Source organism: Cottoperca gobio, chromosome 5, assembly GCF_900634415.1.
Source record: "Cottoperca gobio chromosome 5, fCotGob3.1, whole genome shotgun sequence".
Lineage (NCBI taxonomy): Eukaryota > Metazoa > Chordata > Actinopteri > Perciformes > Bovichtidae > Cottoperca > Cottoperca gobio.
In genome coordinates this window covers 11,402,569-11,423,766 of record NC_041359.1, presented here as the reverse complement: position 1 = coordinate 11,423,766, position 21,198 = coordinate 11,402,569, and the positions used below count along the sequence as shown (strand labels likewise).

Genomic DNA, 21,198 nt, shown 5'->3' with positions numbered 1-21,198 from the left:
TGAGCATTGCTAACATTAATTACACCAATGTCTTAAAGACGCAGACAAAAATTTGAAATTTGTGCCTGAAGAGGTCTCTTCAGGTTCTCTTCAAGACATGAACATCCTGAGAAATAAGTTTAGGTCTTGAAAATGTCTTAATAACATTACCACCTGATATTTCTTAAGATCTGGCGATTGCTGGGAATGAACCAGTTAATCAACATTTGTAAATACCAGAAGACAAGAGTGCAGAGATGAGCTTAACCACTTTAAACTCTTAGAAGGTCTTGTGTTATTTAGATATCAAACATTCATTGTGTTAGTTAGCCATTGCCCAGTCAAGTCATTGATTACATCCTGGACTTATATAAAGAGTTCTGAAATTTGTCACTACAGTATGGCTCATTTATATTATATTAATATATTTATATTATATTAATATATATAATATATTATATTATATTATATTATATTATATTAATATATATAAATATATTATATTAATATATATAAATATATATTATATTTATATAAATATATATATATATATTATATTATATTTATATAAATATATATATATATATTATATTTATATAAATAAATATATATATATATATATATATATATATTTATATATATAAATATATATATTATATTTATATTAATAAATATATATATATATATATTTATATTAATAAATATATATATATATATATATATATATATATATATATATATAAATAAAATTATCAGAAACAACAGCAGATGGCACATGAATAACAAAGCTTAAAATGTCCAGCAAGTTCTAGGGAAAAAGTGCCCTAAAACATATTTTCTCCATTTAATCTGCTGAATATGGAAGTAGCTGAATACTGCTGTGAAAACGTTTGGGAGAGGTTAAAGAGACAGAGAGCTGTTCTTCTGATCTGAACCTTCAGAGACAAACAAAACGAACCCTGCCAATGGTACTTTACAGATCCATTTCTCCAACTTACAAAAGACCAAAAACTATGGTGCTTAGTTGAGCCATAGCAGCACATGCATTGTCAACACCCTCACACTGTGTTATCCATTCAAACACACACACACACACACACACACACTTTCAACTGGACCCTTTCTAACAACACTATTCCAGATACGATAGCTTTCTTTTCTGTCAATACTTAAACAGGACGGCCATAAGAGTTCCCTTCTATAAATATGCTCGTCTCTGAAAACTCTGTCATGAGCATTAAACGGTTGAAAAATAGAGGTGAATTTAAATAACGGTTTGGAGAATAAAAGTATTTATAAACAATACCACTGCAGAAAAAACAGTGACCAGAGGCGAAATAAAACAGCTTTACTGAAAACTGATCACCCGATCCGAAACAGAATTCTGGTGAAATAAGAACATCGTTTAAACATTTTTGAAAAGCAAAATTGAGCGAGAGCTTTTTGTGTTTTTCCAAGTAACGTCTTGATTCAGTTTGTGAAGTAGAAGGGAGAGGAACAAGTGCTTGGTTCAGTTGTACGGGCTTCAAGCCTGAATGATATTCTTTCGCAATGTCTTAAATAACAAAACAGATGAAGTAGATGCAGACTCTTAGTCTCTTACCCTACATCTTTGTTCTATTGGAGTATACCTCAGCTTAATACTATAGCACCATCTGAAGCAATTAACACAAGGCTTCACTTGTTTTCAACGGTTAATGGTGTAACATTAATAGAGGCATCTAAGAAAAGTCAAATCCAGTTTAGTTCAGAAAGACATACCCTGTCCCTATAACAGAAAGGTCATATGGATTATATATAAAAAAAAAAAGTGAGAACAGTGCTTTCCCACAAATACCAGCATGCACCATAGTGGATGGCAGTTGTGAGGGTATTCTCTCTATATGGCAGTTCAAATGTTTCCAGTGTTCATGAGACACCGAGTCCCAACAGTAGAGGTTTGCCGCTATGCTAATGTCATCTACAAACAGACATCCATTCAGTGATTGCCTTACGCACAGAGTCTGTAGGGAAGCAGGAACAAACTGTAGTAAATCTAAAGTAGCACTCAAAACTGTTTTCAAATGGGATAAAGGCTTGGGATAGGTCCACCAAAGTGTTTATAGAAAATGAGGGTTCATGGCTGACCATGAAGGACAGAGACTAAAAGTTGCAAAACCTGAATTTGAGGAAGGGTCAGTCCAGCAGGTGGGCGGGGAGGCAGGAGTGAAAGGGGTCAGAGTTCAGGATTCAGTCTAGCAGATGCTTGCGCGGGCCTACGCGCGAGCGGTGGGAGCGACGGGCATCTTCAGTTCCGTGTGACTCTCGGCAGCTCTGGCACATATATGTCTCTGGTACGTGGCTTTTGCGGATCTTAGCACACGACAGGTGGATCCAGGTGTTACACTGGTTACACTCGATCATGGCCCGGCCCGCAAAAGGCTTCATGCAAAAACATGTCACCAGGTCCCACGAGTCGTCATCTGAGAAGACAGGAGAGAGTTAAAGCTTGGGCACTCTGTCAAATTTGTAAAAATGCAATATACGCACTAGGCTTGGGCAATATGTATGTATGTATGTATGTGTATGTGTATGTGTATGTGTATGTGTATGTGTATGCGTATGCGTATGTGTATGCATGTACTGTACTGTACGTATGCATGTATGTACTGTACGTATGCATGTATGTACTGTATGTACTGTATGTACTGTATGTACTGCATGTACTGTACTGTACGTATGTATGTACTGTATGTATGCATGTATGTATGTATGTATGCATGTATGCATGTACCTTCTAGCTTCCGTTGGGAAAGATTAAAAATGTTGCCGTTTTGAGTCTTGTTTTTAACTCAAGTGCTAGTTGTTTTTGTTTGTATTGTTCCTTGTAAAAAAAATAAAAAAAATAATCAAATGTGATGAAGTGCAGTATGGTTATATTTTAACCATTTCTTAATTGAATATACAGAGCAATTACTCTATCGTGAAATATACCATTAGCGTGATACATAAACTGTGATGTGTGAAGATTTTGTCCATATCGCCCACGCACAATATGCACCAATACGAAACCTTACCCGAGTCTACCATGATGTCTTCATCCTCTCCTGATCCATCTTCGTCTCTGAACACTACCTGTTTCCCCTGGCGGAACACCTTTCTGTTTCCTGAAAGGCCCTCCAGCTTCTGTACCTTTACCATCCCTTCTTCAAGGTCTTGATCCTCCCAGTTTTGACGCTCCTCATTGGGCTCCTCTTTGCAGGGGGCCGGGCTAGGCAGACACTGGGGGTGGAGGGGAATGCTGATGTCATCTTCAGGCTCTTCTTTGATCGTTCGGCCACCAAAGGAATTGGAGAACTGCAGCTCTGGGACTGTTGCGTGGGCCTGCTGAACCCCGCTTTCCTCACCAGCAACATGCTCCCTCTCCTTTCTCCTTTTCTTCTTCTTCAGCTTGTCAGCTTTCCTGCGGTCATCTAGGTGCAGGGAGGTGATTATGTGCTGCAGAAGAGAAAAAGGGGCATGTATGAAATTTAAAAAGGGATAACGGTGAGCATATATCGCTTATGATTTGACATCAATTCAACTCACATCTTTGTTGGTGTGACTGGACAGTGTCGCTCCTGGTTGGGGACGTTTTCTGATCCTGTCCTGGGGGACCTTGGGAGGGCGCTGGGGGCAGGAGGTTGGGGGTCCTGGGGTCCAGCCATCACTGTCAGCTGTGCTGCCTGTACTGTTGGGAGGACTGGAACTACTGCGCAGTGGAGAGTCCTGTAACAATATATGGAAGAACTAGGGGTCAGTGATTGCAAACTCACATCTGGATATAAAGCTGGTGATTAAAAGATTCATCCATCAACAATAAGATGACCATATCCTGTAATATTTCTTGTTACCAATCAATACTACATTGCATTTGTACCAATAATTATGATATACCAGTTTCTATGTTGGTAAAGGGCAGCTTCAGACTACAAGGATTTGGTTGTCTTGCGTTATATAGTACCTTAGTACAGCCCAAGTCAGACAGGAAAGGGGGGAGAGGGGATAAAAAGCAGCGGATCTGAGACAAACCTAGGCCTCTGCTATAAGGATTTAGCTTTGAATGGGTCGCTCGCTTAGTTGACTTAAGCCCAAATGACCAATTAGTCGACTAATCAACTATGAAGGCCCTAGTAGTCATGAAAGCGTGAATGTTGAGCTGCACCATTTATCATATTTTTCAACTTTTATTCAGACCTCTATGAGCTCTCATTCTAACGTGACAACAATTTAGCTGTATTTGCATTAGCAAGGAGATCTGTCGAATAAAACCCATCGAGTATCAACCAATAACAAGACAGCCTTGCCCCCATGTGATGAAATGAGCACATACAGAGGGGGCAGAAATTAAAACAAATCTAACACGGTAAAATAAAAGGAACAACTACAACAGGAAACAAATGAGTCACAATCTAGAAATCTCTGCCGCTGGTGGTGAGGAAGAGGAAGTCAATTTGTCTAAGTTCTGATCTGACAAAAGAAATTGCACTCATACTGGAAAAAAAAGGGTGTCACAGTTTGTTGTCTGTTTTTGGTTTTAATAAATAAAAAAAGCAACATTTTTCCATAGTTGCAGGACTAGAAAATATCACGGTATCACTACAATCAGCTATGAAGGCCCTTAATACTTTACCAGAATATCCTTGCCACCTAGAGCAGGGATCGGGAACCTTTTTGGCTGGGAGAGCCATAAAAGCCAAACATTTAATAAATTTGAATGCAACTTTATGAGCACATTTCAGTGTTTACTGCACGGCTGTCAAACTCAAGGCAATTATATCCGGCCCGCGAGAAAATATCATATGTCTGTCATAACTGGCGCGCCGGTTTTGGTAATTAAATCAATGCATGGCACAACCACGGGAAAAGACATTTGAGGAAGTATCTAAATGTGTGAATGAAATTAAAGTTTTTGGAAAGCAAAAGGAAAGACACCACCATCTCTGGTACGAAAGTGGCGATGTGAGCTGGACAGTTTGTGCGACATAACGAAGCATCTCACTGTTAAACCTGCAGCTTCAGGGTTGTGTGATCACGGACATGTATGATGCAGTGAGAGCTTTCTAAGCCAAGCTGCGCCTGTGGGAGACTCAGATGCAGCAAGGAAACTTTGGTCACTACGTGTTTCCAAACACTGACAAACCATCTGCACCTTTGCTGCTCAGATATTTAAATTGAACTGCTCAGCAATCCGTTTGCAGTTGACTTAAATATGTTCCATATCTTTTTGCACTTTATCCAATATGTGTATCCTGTTCAATAAATGTGGACCGTGTTTGGCCCTCGACGTAGTCCCAGTTTTTAATGTTGGCCCTCTCTGTGATTGAGTTTGACCCCCGGTCTACTGCTTGCTTTGTGCAGTTTCTCCTCTGCTCGGTTTTGCGAAGGGCGGGGCTCCGCCCCCTAAGCACACGTGTGAACACACCGCAACCTACAGCCCGAGACAGAGCGGCGGAAAGGAGAGGGGAGAACTAAAAACAAATCCGCTGCTAAATGTTTTACTTTAAAATGACACAGTATAATTATTTACTACTTGTTAATCATGTTAAAAATGTCAGCGAGCCATATATTGCGTTATCGAAAGAGCCATAGGTTCCCGACCCCTGACCTAGAGGGTCCTATCTGTTTAAGTTGGGGGAAAACATGTGGTGTGTAACAACAGACAGTACATCCAACACTGTAAAAAGCAGCCTCCTTTGATAACAGGACAGTCTTGAATGTTTTGGAAAGTGGAGGTGTTTTGATGCCTAAGCTCTTACTAAATCCATGGTTTTAAACTATAATAAATGTGTTACGGGAGGAACGTGGGTATGAATTGACGAACTGTGTGATCAGGACTACTTTCCATACAACAGAGGGCTCAGTTGAGGAGGTGACAAACGGCAATGTAGGTGAAGGAGGATGCAAATGTAACAGACACTCGATCCAGCAAACTAGACAGGAGGCCACGAAGGCCATGTGTCACATCAATAACAGAGTCACAACTGTAATCTTGCATACACAAAGTATTCTTGCCATTCAAATGGTAATGAAATAGTTAGTTCTTTGCAGAGGGTGTGCTGGAACTAAAATAAGCACTTGGAGTCACAGAAACTACAGAGACAACAATCAATCACAAAAGATATGCAGGATATAAAATAATTACATCCATTATGTGGTCAATAAGCATCTGCTTCAAATTCTAACCCTAGACTACCGTTTTAATCTATCAAATGAATATCCCAGGGGGCAAACTGTCCATTCAGATTCTTTGTTAATCTATTGTCTTCATTCATTTACAATAAACAATTGAATTTAACACAGTGCAAGTATTTATGTTTTCTCCCCGCTGATGAATTTTAGAATAATGTTATCTAGTGTATGTGTCTTTTTATTTAAGTGTTTCTACTTTACAGTTTATTTGACGTTGTTTACATGTGGAAACACACCGTCACACAATACAAAAGTAGTCATATGTAACTAAAGGTAGCTGATTAAAACGCGTGCATTAACAATAAAAGATGACATGTGAAGATGTGGTGGAGCGCCACGCACGAACTGCCTCATTTACTCACCTCTTGGGGGTATGGGATGTAACCAGCATATGCCAAGACGAAAGTGCAAAACTTGTTAAAATCCTCTACTGTCCTCCTTCTGTAAGGCGGGCTGAAACCCTGAAACACAATCACGTCATAGAAACATTAACTAGCTGCATCAAACCTACAAATCCTGACACGTTGACATTAACGACAAGTGATCGGCACACTCCCACAACGTTACAAACGTAACAAAACTGATCGAAACAAAAAATTGTACATGTTGACACACATAGGCTAAAGATTGATGAATCGCATGGACACATTTTCTTTTGGACTAGTCAGTGAAATGTCCCACCAACCCCCACCGATTACCCAACTAAAGACGACAGCTAATATTAGCCATGTCTGGTAGCAATACACAGCAAATAAGTAACTAATGCTAATGCCAATAAGCTAGCTCCTGACAAGTGTCGGTGGAGTTTAACTCGCAAAACAAATCTATGAAGCAATAAATAATTTCTAATCAAAGACTGTCGTAGTCTCGGAGGGAGTCACAAGAACACGAGTCAACTGTTAACTGTCGATAAAAGCAGATGGCATGGAAACGATGCTTAGTAAGCCAACATTAATGCTAGCATATTAGCATGCTTCGCGATGATGATAATGATGGAATGTTTTCTTTTCGATCAAACGTTAATGTAGCTTTAGCGTCAACAATCTTACAAAGTACAATCTGAAGTAAAGTTAATCACTTAGTCTTACACACAACTTTTAGTATTCAAAGTTGACCGTTTGAACCAAGCTTGTATAAAAGCCGAGCGTGTGTAACTTATTTAATTTCTGCACCAATAGCTAACATTATGACAACATTAGCGCGGTAAGCTAACCAGCAGCTGCTACACCGTGTGCTGAAACCCTCGGTCAAGTTGACGTTTGCTAACGTCGTTAGCCATGTCTGCAAACTACTCACTGTACAATAGTTAGATAAAAACACTTACCTCCGACTGAAATGCATGGGATGTCGATGGGTTCATGTCACCCATCTTCATCAAGTATCGACCACCTGGCGTTTTGTCGATATCGCGACCGTAAACACTGTGGTTACCTAGCTTTTGCTTGCTAGATACGAAGCTAACGTCAACGTTACTTATGCTAAAACTCGAAGCAACAGTGTTCCCTCAGTTTGCCAGCAATTGTCATCAGCACCAACGATAACGTTACTTTGACGAGTGCAAGGAACCAACACACTAGTCAGCTCAAAGTTGAAAAACGTGTCTCCCGTGAATAGTAACCGTTACTACTGTATTTACACCGAAGTGTCCGGTAATGTCTTCTGTTGATTCGATATATTGAGTGCTGGGGGAGCGGTTCACTTCGGCTGTCACCAGCTGCCTGCCCCCCCTTTCTTCTTCTCTAGTCTTAATTGGCAGGTGACAAACCATCTTAGAGCTACATTACCGCCACCTAATGGACTGGAGCGTGGAGGGTATAAATAAACAAAACATTTGTAATCTCTATTATCCCTGTTGCTCATAAGTAATTAATTGGAAGATTTCGTGCTTTCTATTATGTCTTTCCCAGCAGATTCCCCAATGTAAAAATGTGTTTTCCATCAGTTAGTCCTGATATGTATTCCTTTCTTTCTTCATTGTAGCTTCTTATGTAAATGTGACGGTATTCCCTATTTAGAAAAAGAAAAAGGTAACACCCATCACAGACATTTGAAATTCATGTGTGGGGTATTAGAATAAAACATGGTCCTACTCCTGGAATAATTATTTTAAACAGTACTGACTCTGCATATACCTCTTTCAAATACCTCATCTCTGCAATCCACTGTGACGCCAACGTCATCTAACTTTAAATGTTAAAAATAAATTGTAAAAGCTTTTTTACTAATATTCTTTAATTTATTGGTAAAATAACTGTAATAATAAATGGTTTTCCATGGTTTTCACAGAAGCCATGTAAATGGTTATAAAGCATTGTATTGATTGACGTCTAATTTATATTAGGTACAAATACATTTAGGCTACATGTTACATGATACATGTTAATTGCCGATTGTCCTGAGGAGGTCGCTCATGTAACAATGTTAATGCCAAACGATTAAATCCTAAAGGAGAAGATTTTATTTTAGCAACGGAAGTCCTTATTTTCATGTTCCGTTGATTTCTGCTTTTTGAGGTTCGCTTTCATCGAGAAGAAGTCAAAACATTTCCATTTAAAATGACATAGTCCTACGTGTTCAAGATGTCTAACACCAAACTACTGCAGTTACGGAGCTTTTTAACGGAGCGCTTTTCTGCTGTGGCCGCGGAGATATTTGGAGAAATCGAAACTGTAGTGGAGGCGTGTAATGAGGAAAACAAACGCCTGCGGGATGTGTTGCACATGGTGCTTAACCCCGAGATAAAGTTATCAAAGATAGGTTTGTCACCTTTTGTTAACTTGTACATTTCAACTGCCTAACTTCAGTTCCTAAAACTTAACTTGAATTTTTGAAGTAAGTTTCAGCAATGTGAAGTTAATGTATCTGCATCAGCCTGAAAATGAACTAGTTAAACGACGTAATGAAACGTAAACAATGTAAGGTTATCAGTCTAAATTAGTCTATGTTGCTGTGTTCATATATTTACACATTGTATTTTATGACTGAAGTACTCTTTGCATGTCTACCTTTTGAGAGGAACATTAGATATGTGTAAACAGTGTCCAACAGATGCTACCACAACCTTTACATAACGTGCTCTACACTTTGGAGATTATTGTTCTTCACTTGATTATTTGTTTATGCTATTTTATACGTCAGTCAAGTGCTTCCCCCCAACTGTAAATATGTTTCCAATGAAACGTTGTTTATTCAGGGCCAGAGGGGTGTACTAGGACTACAAAGGGTCGTCGTACGTCAGGCTCTGCTTGTCAATTTAAAAGAAGGCGTTTGACTCTATTACCGCAGGTCGTTAAAAGAAAGAGCTATAAAGTTTTTAAAAAATCACAACCTAAAGAAACACTGTTGCTGCAAATACAGTAAGACAGGAAGGCTGTCAGAAAAGTCACAAGTTATTACATATATTTTACCACTCAATGCACTGCCAATGCCTATGATGTACGATGTATATGTTACAACAGCTCTAACCATTTACATTTGATACAGCACATTTAAACCTACTATATAGGTTTTAAATATTTAAATATATATTTTCCTTTTTTCAACACAATAGATGTTGGCCAATACACTGGAGCAACAGATGAGCCCTCTAAGCTGAACTCTAGGCAGGACCAGGAAACACCAGAGCCACTGCCTAAAAAAGTTAAAGAAGAGAATATTGAATATGACATAAATTGGGGATCAGAACAACAACAAGGGCCGGGGGAAGTTAATAACTTTATTACCCCAGAGCGTGTGAAAACTGAAACCGAAGAAGAAAACGCAAGCATGCCCTTCATCACTAACTCATTTCATATCACAGGTGTTGAGTTCAATCCCAACTCTTCAGGTACTGATGAAGAGAAGGACAGTTACCCACCGGACTTGGATGCAATCACAGATTACCCACAGATATCCAGCATGAATGAAACTCAGGAACCTCAAAAACATTATAAAATGTCAACAAGAAGCTTAACGGTAAGCTTGTTAAAGATAGAAAACCTTTGTTGATAATAACCAAACAACTGTGCTTTGTGTCCTGTTTTTATAAATATACATTTAATGTGTTTTTTTAAGATGACGTTCAGACTAAGTAAGCATTTTTAGGACTTTGCTAAATCAATACGTTTTTGACATTACAAGCCTGGTTTGTTTTTGCTTGGTTGTTTGAAGCATGACATAATTAGTTTTTTCTTTGCTTGTTACAAAAGAAGCCAAAGTTGTCCCTGCAGAAAACGATGCTAGAATTACCAAGGTAAGAACGGTGAGACTCTGAATGACTTGACTTTTATATTTATTATGTTCATATTTATTATATAGCTAATGATTTTAACCCGTTTCATGCAGAATGGTGCCGCACCAATCTGTCGCTCCTACCTCAACTGACTGCCAGTCCTTTTTGGCAAGGCTCACCGAAGCCTTCAAGGATTTTCCAGATGACAAGAAGCCTCTGATAACCAAAATGGGCCTCACAAATAATGTGGAATTAGTGGACTGTGTATTGGGTAAAGTCCCTAAAGGTAGCCCCCTGTCCTACCAGTGCCGCGTGCCATCAGGTCGGGATTACAAGATTTATGACGATGCTCCCCCCCGGCCTCTGCTTCCCCTGGCTAACCACAGTCTGGAGCCATTGTTGGCTCTTCCTATCCTCAGTGTGAGGGAGCAGGAACACATTGACGTCATGCAGATCACCTGGGAGGCAGCACGCAGTCTGGAGCACTCCACACGTGGACGCAAGGAGGCAGTAGAGGAGCTGCGAAATCTGCGCCTGACAAGCCGTTTCAGGGAGATCTGCAATCTTAAACCAGGAATGAGCAATGCGGAGCACCTGATATTCAAGATGCGGAAAGGATTCCACAGGGGCAAGGCGGCTCAGATAGAGGACGAGATGAAGGCCGAAGCACTCCGGGAGTACTGTAAGCATTTGTGCGTCAACTGGTCCACCTGCGGTTTGGTTGTCCATCCGAATGCTCCGTGGCTGGGGGCGCTGCCTGACGGGTTGGTGTACGACCCCAAGGAGACACCCAGTTACGGGCTGGTGCATGTCAAATGCATTGGGGACCGGAGCTTCGTCGAGTGCAATTTCCTGTTCTATCAGGACGGAGTCTTGCAACTGAAGAGGACCCACTCGACCTACTGGCACATCCAAGGAGAGATGATGGTGACGGGCACGGAGTGGTGTGATCTGTTGGTGTTCTCCAAAGAAGACATGCTGGTTCATCGCATCTACCGAGACACGGCTATCATCAAGGTCATGAAGAAGAAGTTAGATGATTTCTTTTTCTATTACTACCTGCCATGTCTGTTTAAAACAGATGGCATGGTTTGAGTTTTGTCACACTTCTGTCGTACAGTACTCGCTGTTCCCCTCAGGTCGTGAGTTTTAACAAATAGCAAGCTACTTGAACGTGATTAATGAAAAACTACTGGCCTCATTTGCATGAAACTTGGTGGAAGGGTGTAGCATGGGCCAAGGAAGAACCACTGTTGAGACAGCCAGATCCCTGATGCAATTCAAAGCTTAAGTTTATATTTGCCATCTTTCCCCTTCTTACTACTCTCCAAAGCTGCCCTGTTGTAGGACTGCACCGTCTGTAAATATTCTTTTTTTATTATTATTGATTAATCTGCTGATCTTTTAAGTGTCAGAAAAGTGTAAAACATGTCTGCCTCAATTTCCCAGAACCCAAGCTCACATTGATTATGTCTGATTGTTCATTTACGATTAAGAAAACCATGGAAATATACACATTTGAGAAGCTGGAACTTGGGAACATTTGGGATTTCTCCTTTAAAAAATGACATACATGGTTCATTGATTATTAAAATTGTTGTTTTTTATTATTGATTTGCCAACTAATTGTTTGAGCGTTCTTTCTCGTGTTTATTGGTTAATGTTCTATCAAGTATCACATAGGAAGCATTGCAGGTTCAAATGTTGGTACAAATTGGGGATGTTAAGAGACTCCCAAAGCATAATAAGTAATAAATGTTACTGCCGTTTTTAAACAGAAAATGCTTTCTATAGTGCATTCTTGTTATTCCCTTCTGCTCTGTTGTATGTTACTCTTCTACTCTGACGGCAGCTGCAACATTCAGGGAAGTTTATAATGAGTGGAGCACGCAGTTAAACATCAATACCGCAGTCGATCATGTTCATTTAATTGTGGGAAGCAGAAAACGTGATTGCGATTAATATTCAATTAATTGTGCAGCTCTAGTCAATGACCAAAAACTGTTCATCCACAATGTACTGCAGCTGCTCTCAGCGATTACACTTCAACATCGCAAATTGCATAATTTTTAACTTGAAAGGGCACTAAATATTTCATGACATTTTATTACCTTCACTTGACATTTCAACTCCTTTCAGCACTTTCACCTCAGCTGACACTTCACTCAGATCTCACACTGTTACATTGACCTTCAACTTCATTCAGAGCTTTACCTTATACATCCACTTATTTTAGTATTTGTATTTTGCCCTCTATCAATCATCTATGTTCTTTATGTTTGTAATGGGATTCTGTTAATCACAGTATTAAGTGCAAGAGGTAATACAGTTTCAAATGGGACATTTAAATGAACTACTTATCCAGAAGCTCAAAACCAAACTAAGCATTGTTTAAATGAGCAGTTTGTGACCTAAATACATTTGACAAGAATTTCTTAAAACATGACATGTTTCAGAAAATGACGCATTACTTCTGTTTAGGGTCTCAGAGCGCACAGTGGCAGAACATGTTCAACTACAAAGGAATTTCATATTCTCTATATTTGCGATGATATTTTTAAATCCTAAATCAGTGTCTCTACACACACTTTCACGCATGTGTCTGAATCAGTTATTAGCTAACAAAAGGAACACACTGTGTTTTAGGGCTACAACTTTTATTCATTGTGGGACATTTCAGGTAGTTTCTGTATACTGTCACCTTCATCAAATGTGACAATCCAGATTGTGGCAAAGGGAAATGAAACCACTTCAATACTTGTCTACATATTGGGTCTGAATAAGATCAGAAGTAAACATAAACATATTTGAATGAAAACAATTGGTTGATTTTGCAATTATTCATATTATTTTTAAACATACAGCACTAGTCGTGTGTGGCACCCCACAAAAAAGAGAAAAAGCCAATGTCAACAAAACACAAGGGCTCTTGCGGAGAGAGTTGACATGTTTTATTTGTCCTCTGCTCCTGTAGGGGGCGCTGTGTCCACCCGCTACGTGAGGTAGTAGCAGGACGGAGAGGATCTCTTTGGTCAGTATCAGATGACGTAGACTGAGGCAATGTTTTTTTTTTGCAGCTGGACTGAAAAAAGACAACACATCTCAACAGAAACGCTTTGTCATGTACCACACTTTACAATCATTAGTCAGCAGTACACACACAGTTATTCACATTGTGTCCTCTTGGGCCCGTTTGGAAATTAACCGGATGCAGATGTTTTAAAATTACAGCTCGCTGCTCTCTCAGACACACACACATATAAATACACACACACACACACACACACACAGTCGGTTCTCGTGTCGTCGAGCTTGTGTCCCTGCTTCCCTACCACCTTTGTTTTTGTGGACATGGCTGTTAATAAAACATACATTAGTATCGGCTATGCCTCGTTTGGTATGCTCATAGGGTTTTCTGCTTTCCTGGCGTGGAACATCGCGTTCAAGCAGCCGTGGACTGCAGCCATGGGAGGACTGTCAGGTAATGTAAACACGGTGTTTGTCTGCAATGACTTTTATTTTTAGCGTGTGTGTTATGGTAAACCGCAGGTGTCCTGACATGTGCATGTTTTTATTCCAGCTTTCAGCTAAAACCTCAGTGACACCCCCCCTCGGGCTGAAGGTGCCCTGCTTACCAAACCTACTGATTGCAGAATGAGTCTGTAGCTAGACAGAGATCACAGGTCACACTTGTTTTTCAAGGGCAGAGATTTTCAGCTTGTCATGTGTACAGGGGTCCACTTTTTACTTAATTGGTTAAAGGCCACTTTAAGAATAATACCACAATTTACTTTTAGAGAAGCTAATTAAAATATAAATAATTTAAACTATTTTTAAAGTGACAAAGATAAAATAAATGTAAATAAAATACATAATATAAAAATAGGAACACTAAAGTGCAGAAATATCAAAACATGGGCCACACATTACAAAATGAGTGGGGTATTGTGGCAGTTTTTCATTGGGTTATAAAATGTTGTAATATATAGAGAATATTTAAAGTACAGTTTTGCATGTGTTGTTATTTAAACGGCCTGTGCTTAATATTAATTTACACATTTTTTCACATTTTTGAAGCCACTGTAAAAACTGAAGGCAAATGTTTGTTATTACTGTAGAGCAAATGTTACAATAGTATGAACCTTTGATTATCGACTCTTTACTAAGCGTGGTGCTGATTTCACACTATGCCATTGGGCACTGATTAGCGACTTTATAAATGACAACGTTAGATCCTGTTCAGTCTACAAAAAAAAAGGATAGAACGGTTGGCTTAATGTGCAATCATACAAGATTATGATAAGTGTTGTTTCCATGGAGCTGACCTTTTAGCCACTGTTGCAAGTCCATATCTCTAACTCTGCACTCATCCGTTCAATTGGTTGTTAAATATTATTACATGTACACAAAGATCAAACTCACTCGTCTGGGCTCTTATGGGATATTTTAAATTAAAGATCAAATGTAGCATTGTCCTCATTCTCTCACACAACAAGGATTAGTTACCTGCAAACATGAAGTCAAACACATCCCCTGACAAACTGCCACCAATATTAAACATAAATGCATTTTATTTTCCCAAAGAAAACTAGCTGCAACCTGTTCCATGCCTGCTTTGATGATACACTGACATAACAATATGTTTCCAAAACATGACGCATTAACATGTGTAATAATGTGTAATGTGACTACTCTCCAGCATTCTCGTATCATTATCATTACAGACTCAGTGAGGGTTGTTACTGGTTGGTGAAAAGTTGAGTTAACTGTTAGCAAGGAATCACGACACTGCAGCTGTAAAAATATATAAAAAAAAGAGGAACATAAAGAAAGGGAGAAGTGTGATTCATTAACTCAGCAATTGGCAACATGCTGTGTCATGATGTCAATCTGAAAATGTTTTGTGTGCTTAAGACATTTTGTATCAATTTGTAGTGACTAGGTCAAATCAGCGTTCTTTCTAACCTGTCGGTTGTGTTTGTCCCTCAGGTGTGCTGGCACTGTGGACTCTGATCACTCACGTCATGTACCTGCAGGACTACTGGAGGACCTGGCTGAAGGGCCTCAAGTTCTTCTTCTTCATCGGGGTCTTCTTCTCTCTGTTAGCAGTCGTGGCCTTCATCTCTTTCCTGTCTATTGCCATCCACAACAAAGCGTGTAAGTTCTTCTACATCGCTGTTCTTCACCAAATACATATGGTATGGTTGGTGTGATCAGACCAGTTGCTGTTTGTCATCCCACTGAACACGCACAACTAACTGCCCCAACATACAAAACATAAAGTGTACATTTCAATACGTAATTGAATTTTAAAGATGCAGGACGAGTGAAAATGAAATAACGGAAAGAAGCTGGATAACCTGATGAGTCACATGACTGGTTTGAGAGTCCTGGCAGAGTTTGGTTTCTCCCCTCGTCTCAACCTCTCAGGTTTACTTCATGTCATCCTACAATTCCCACCCAGAACGCCCTTTGGCCGCCCTGAGGGAAATTGATAGAGCAAGAAATGTCAGAAGGTGTCGTTCCTCTTACACAAAATGCAACCTGCAGTGCATTTTCATTCCTCAAGGCTATAATAGAGGAAACATGTTTTTTTCATAGCTTGGTACGAATTATCAACCTGCTAAAACTGGCTTACAAGTTAAAAAGGCTATTTATTTTATTAACCTTTATTTATACAGGTCAAATCTCATTGAGACACAGGGTCTCATTGTCAAGAGAGACCTGGTCAGACGGTAACAGCACCATGTTACAGACAGACAGGACACTAAACACAGAGGCAACAGTCAAATAAAACATCATAAAAATCGTCATTGAAAGTGCAAAGTGCGTAATATTAGGTATAGCACGAACAAACACCGACAGATGATTTCTCCAGCTCTTTTAAAAAGAGTTTAAAATCTCCTATGGATGTCAAGATGGACAGTTTAAGTTCCTGCTGAAGCGTGTTCCAGGTTGAGGGGGCCGAGTATGAAAAGGCCTTTTTTCCAAGTTCCGTGCGAATTGAGGGGACGGACAGAGTGATGTAGTTCTGACATCGTAGCCCATAGCTGTACTGTTTGTGTGATATGTAAGTGGATATGTAGATGGGCAGCAGTCCAAGCATAGATGAATTTGTACCAGTGCAGAGATCGACTAGAGAGTACAGTGTGCAATGGTGTGTGAGGGGTTCACAGTTGGTTATGAACCTCAGAGCCCCATGATAGACCGCGTCCAGCAGATGAAGGGAGTGAGCTGAGGCGTTCATGTACACAACATCCCCAGAGTCCAAGAGCGGCAAACATGTGGCAGCTACAAGCTGTTTTCTAGCACTGGTGGAGAAGCAGGCCATGTTTCTAAAAAAAAGAAGCCCAGTTCAGTTTCCTTATTAAAGTCAAGAGAGCTCCAGATGTGTCTTAAGTTTGTTAAGAGTGAAATCCTGGAGGGCTGCAGTACAGAAACAGATTTGACCTCCGCCTTCTGAGACATGTTCAAAATATCCTTGGTCAATGTTAAGCAGTATAATTCAGAAATAATGTTGTGTCAGCCTTAAACTTGCTCTCAAAGGTTACTCAATTCTCAGTAAGTAGAAGAAAGTTGCTTGATAAATGCGTCTTATTTGTCACTTTCAGGGAAGACCTTTTACTCCTAAATAAGGTCTTTGAAGCTTTCTTAAGTGTCATTCCTAAAAGTGTAAGTGGGTACGGGCCAAGGGCTTATCAGCCAACATCAGTGGCTCACCTCTTTCGTGGCTGAATGGGAACAAATCCTGGCAGCCATGTTCCAACATCTTGTGAGGCTGTTATAGCTGCAGATTAATGTCCATGGTCTTTGTCTCTCTCTCCCACAGCCCTGACTGACCCTCAGAGCCTCTACCTGTCCTGTGTGTGGAGCTTCATGAGCCTCAAGTGGTCCTTCCTGCTCGCCTTGTCCGCTCACCGCTACCGCAAAGAGTTCGCCGACATCAGCATCCTCAGTGACTTCTAAGGACATTTAAACATCCCGCAGTGTCTACACAGACTTTGGAGTACACTAGCTGTGATGACTTCTCAGCCTGAGAGTCCAAAGGCGATGGAGTACATTTTAAGAGGAATCGGAGGAGAGGTTGAAATACTTTGTGTGGATGAGCACCGTAATCCTGGTTGCTCAAACCTCCTCCTCATTTTAAAACAATTATGTGTGCAGGGTGTGTTGCTGACTTTGCCACTTTACAGACAAATCCAGCCCAGTTTTATATGATCCCTGATAGATTTTACATTTTTACTTCCTCAGCACCCTGCTTAGTCATGCATCTGCACAGCTTTCATGACAAAATATATCCAAACTATGGTAAAGTTTTTCGTGACTCAGTGAAGGGAATCGCCGCGCTGTAACACTCAGTGGTAATTATCAGTTGCAGTTTCATGCTGTAGCCACTAGAGGGTGCCATCCTTCCAAACAACACCATGTACAGTGTGTGTGCGTCTCATCCCGATTTACATCTTCGTGTTATATTAAAAAAAAAAATTGGTTCAATGAACGATGAAGAGCTGCACAAGATGCACAGGCAGCGCTCACATGATGAAATCTGCGTATCACAATGCATATGGTGAATAATTGATTTTAAAAGTGTGTGTCGGGGTCTTGCAGAGGGTAGATTACCCAAAAATCAACATCACATCAACATGAGTGCTTTAATGTCATAAGCACCACGTGTCCTGGTTTGATATATGTGTGAACCATGAAGGGGCATTTTTAATGTAAAGAATGATTTTTGTAATATTTTTATCAGCGTGACAAACAAAAGTAAGTGAAAGTGTGAAGCGGGGTCAGTTATGGCTTTAATTCCTGACAGCAGTGACACCACTAGTGTGCATGCATGTTGTCTCAGTTTTATTGTCCTGATCTGAACCTTTTATGACATCGATATCGTTGTTAAATGAGATTAAGTTGCTGTGTTTCCTTTATCGCTGTACATGTTAGAAATGAAGAATGGTATTGTGTATCCACATGTTTTACTTGACTGAATGTCGGAGTGTGTGTTTGTATAAGAGTGTGTCTGACAGCCATGTTAATAAAATATGATTTTTGACATCCCCTGTGCATTAGTGTGATAACAATTTCCTCGTTATAACATTTTTTTAAACTAATGTTGTTTTACAGTTTCTGTTCCTCCAAAGCATTTATTTGTACTTTGTGAGTTTAAGCAGCAAAAAGACACCTTTCTACATTAGCCCTGTGACTTCCATGAGAAAGTGACACAGAGGCAGATTGAAGGTGCTACACATCTTTCTTCTTACTAAGCCCCGGTCAGGAGGGTCAGTGTTGGGCATTAAAGTAGGATTTGCGGTATGAGAGGGAATTAACAACTTTTCCCACCCACCCGAGCCACTTTTATGAAGAAGAAAACACCCACAGCATCGCAATCCCAACAGTAAATGCAGGTCAATAAGCTACACTTTGAAGTTAGGCAATTATTCCATCCATCCACATTTTTATTTTGCCCCTCAAAGGGAAGGTTTTGGGGGGTGGGTGCAGAGAATTCTTTAGTGTATGATTTTGTTAAGGCAGCCGCCTGATATGAGGACTTTGAAGTTGATGTAAAAAATATGTGAGCGAAATATTCCAGCGCTATCAGTGTTTGGTGCGTTATAAGTCATTAAGTTATTAATATACTGGACAATATCTGGTGGAGAAATATTTCTCTTGAATCCTGCGGCTGTTAAGGCAAAACTTGCCTGGAAAGTGAATCTGGCGTAGTGTTTTATTATTTACTAGAAGTATCAGTAACTTTGATTCGTAAGAAGCCACTATCATTATTTCACTCTCTTTGTTGCTTTCCTGCATCCTTCCTCTGTGTTTTAAGGACATTTTTGGTGGTACTTATATCTTAATTGCATTACACTGGTTTGCTTGTAAGCCCCCAGAGTCTCATTGCATCAAGGTAATTGCGATGTTGTGGTTAAATCACCATGGCAACATTTTTTATCTGGCCGTTATAAACTTCGACATTAAGAAACTGAAAAACAATCCGGCTCACTTTCCACTGAGCAAGCTGGGGGCTTTGGAACCAAATGTGTCCTATTAAGTTTATACACCAGCCTGTAAACTTGTGTGTGTGTGTGTGTGTGTGTGTGTGTATGTATGTGTGTGTGTGTGTGTGTGTGTTTGTGTGGTATGTAAAGAGAGGGAGGGGCCTCGTTTTATTCAATTATGGGACTCCTTTCTACCCAAATCAAGGAAGGAAGTTGTCTCAAGTGTTGACTGGCAGTCTGGCAGAGTGCGGTGAGACTGGAAACAAAAGTTTATACATTCAAATAACACAACTATCCTAAACATCCTGTATAATTAGATGCTAAAGAGCAAGAGCGGCTGAATCATAATCTATAACAAACAACCTACAGGGGAAATGATTCCTTTGCATCGCACACATGCACACCTTTACAGCAGATGAAAAGGACACAAATGCACTGCATCCACACGTCGGCTCTCACTCGCTGACACAGCAAAATGAGTATATTTACATTTATTCATATTATTTGACGCTACTTTATACTTCTACAGCACCACATCTCATTGGGAATGTTTGCACAACAACATTTACATTTGTAGTTACATTAATTTGATTCTCAGATTCATATTTTACACACATAACATATGGTCAGTTTTTGAGATATGATGCATTGTCATAGATACAACTACTCAATGTCGTGTATGAATTGGTTAAGTTTAGCTGTTGACCAACTACATATTAATGCATAAATAATCACAACATACTGTATATAATATTACAACACTGACACGGGCCATTCTGCATTATGAGTTATTTTACTTTCGTTTAAGTAAACATGTGATTTTAGGAACTTTACTCGTAATGGAGTATTTTCATCCTGGTCATTTTTACCTATTTTGATTAAATAAGTATTGAAATCTGTTTCTTAAGAAGCAATATCACACCATTAATAAAATCTTCATGAAAAGTGAAACTCCCACATTCCTACAAATGTATTAGAAACAAAATGTATTAAAAGTATCAAAAGGAAAAGTGCTTGTTAGGTTAGATTATATTATTAAAGCTAATGTTAACTGTAAACTACAGGGTAGTTTAATCACGTTTTATAGATTGATCTAAAACGTTAAATATTTCCTCCTGAGATGCAGTGGGTAGCGGTACAAGATAAGTATACAATTGAATTAAAAGTTAAGTACAAGCATCTCAAAATGTGTACTTGAGTAACAGTACTTAGTTACTTTCCACCAGTGATAAAGGGTGAACAGGGATTCACAGCTTTGACTTTTTCCCGTTCCCATTGTGAAATATGAACACGGGTATTAACAATACAAAAAATGAAGCATTGGATCTAAAAAAAGAAGCGTCAGGAGGAAAAACGCTAAATGAAAAGCAAACATCTTGAATTGGTCGAGAACCAGATGGCCTCTTTGACATTAAGAAGCCGCTTTGGCATTTTAAGAAGGCAGTCCCAGAATGATTTCCGAGGAACTTCCGCAAAGCGAGGTACAAAGCCCACAGATATTTAAGCAATATCCATAGCAATTTACTGTTTTATTTACAAACTGAAACATATGTTTCTAGACCTTTGCAGCCCCCCCCCCCCCTCCCATCTCTCCTTATTACCACACTGATTTACTGCTGCAGGATCTCTCCCACACTATCTGATTTTTTCCTTTCCTTGCTTTGTCTCTGTATTATCTTTATCATCTTCTCTCATCACTCACCGGTCATTCAAACTCTCCCTGCCTGTTAACAGCACATGCTCTACCTTTACACTCAGCTATTGTTTTCCCCCTCCCCTGACTCTTGAGTTTTCTGTGTGCGATGC

At 39.6% G+C, this 21,198-nt stretch overlaps 3 protein-coding genes across 4 annotated transcripts; 2 read left to right on the top strand and 1 right to left on the bottom strand.

Annotated features, from left to right (window-relative positions):
- Window positions 1-735: 735 nt before the first annotated feature.
- On the bottom strand, window positions 736-7,969 carry phf13 (PHD finger protein 13). Its single transcript, XM_029432797.1, has 5 exons — window positions 7,514-7,969; window positions 6,552-6,650; window positions 3,547-3,726; window positions 3,036-3,456; window positions 736-2,441 (listed from the first exon to the last, which is right to left on the bottom strand). Exons 1-5 carry the CDS (start codon window positions 7,562-7,564, stop codon window positions 2,209-2,211), a joined length of 984 nt encoding a protein of 327 aa, XP_029288657.1. The 5' UTR covers window positions 7,565-7,969; the 3' UTR covers window positions 736-2,208.
- Window positions 7,970-8,649: 680 nt separating this feature from the next.
- On the top strand, window positions 8,650-11,816 carry LOC115008389 (uncharacterized). Of its 2 annotated transcripts, none has more exons than XM_029431972.1 (4): window positions 8,650-8,946; window positions 9,989-10,143; window positions 10,377-10,420; window positions 10,513-11,816. In XM_029431972.1, the coding sequence occupies exons 1-4, from the start codon at window positions 8,769-8,771 to the stop codon at window positions 11,492-11,494; spliced, it is 1,359 nt and encodes a 452-aa protein (XP_029287832.1). In that variant the 5' UTR covers window positions 8,650-8,768; the 3' UTR covers window positions 11,495-11,816. The 2 variants fall into 2 exon arrangements, with proteins under 2 accessions (XP_029287832.1, XP_029287831.1); XM_029431971.1 differs by having other exon boundaries at window positions 9,740-10,143.
- A 1,670-nt stretch (window positions 11,817-13,486) lies between these two features.
- Window positions 13,487-18,454, top strand: slc48a1b (solute carrier family 48 member 1b). The gene is made up of 3 exons (XM_029430742.1): window positions 13,487-13,880; window positions 15,389-15,556; window positions 17,229-18,454. Exons 1-3 carry the CDS (start codon window positions 13,751-13,753, stop codon window positions 17,363-17,365), a joined length of 435 nt encoding a protein of 144 aa, XP_029286602.1. The 5' UTR covers window positions 13,487-13,750; the 3' UTR covers window positions 17,366-18,454.
- The last annotated feature ends 2,744 nt before the right edge of the window (window positions 18,455-21,198 follow it).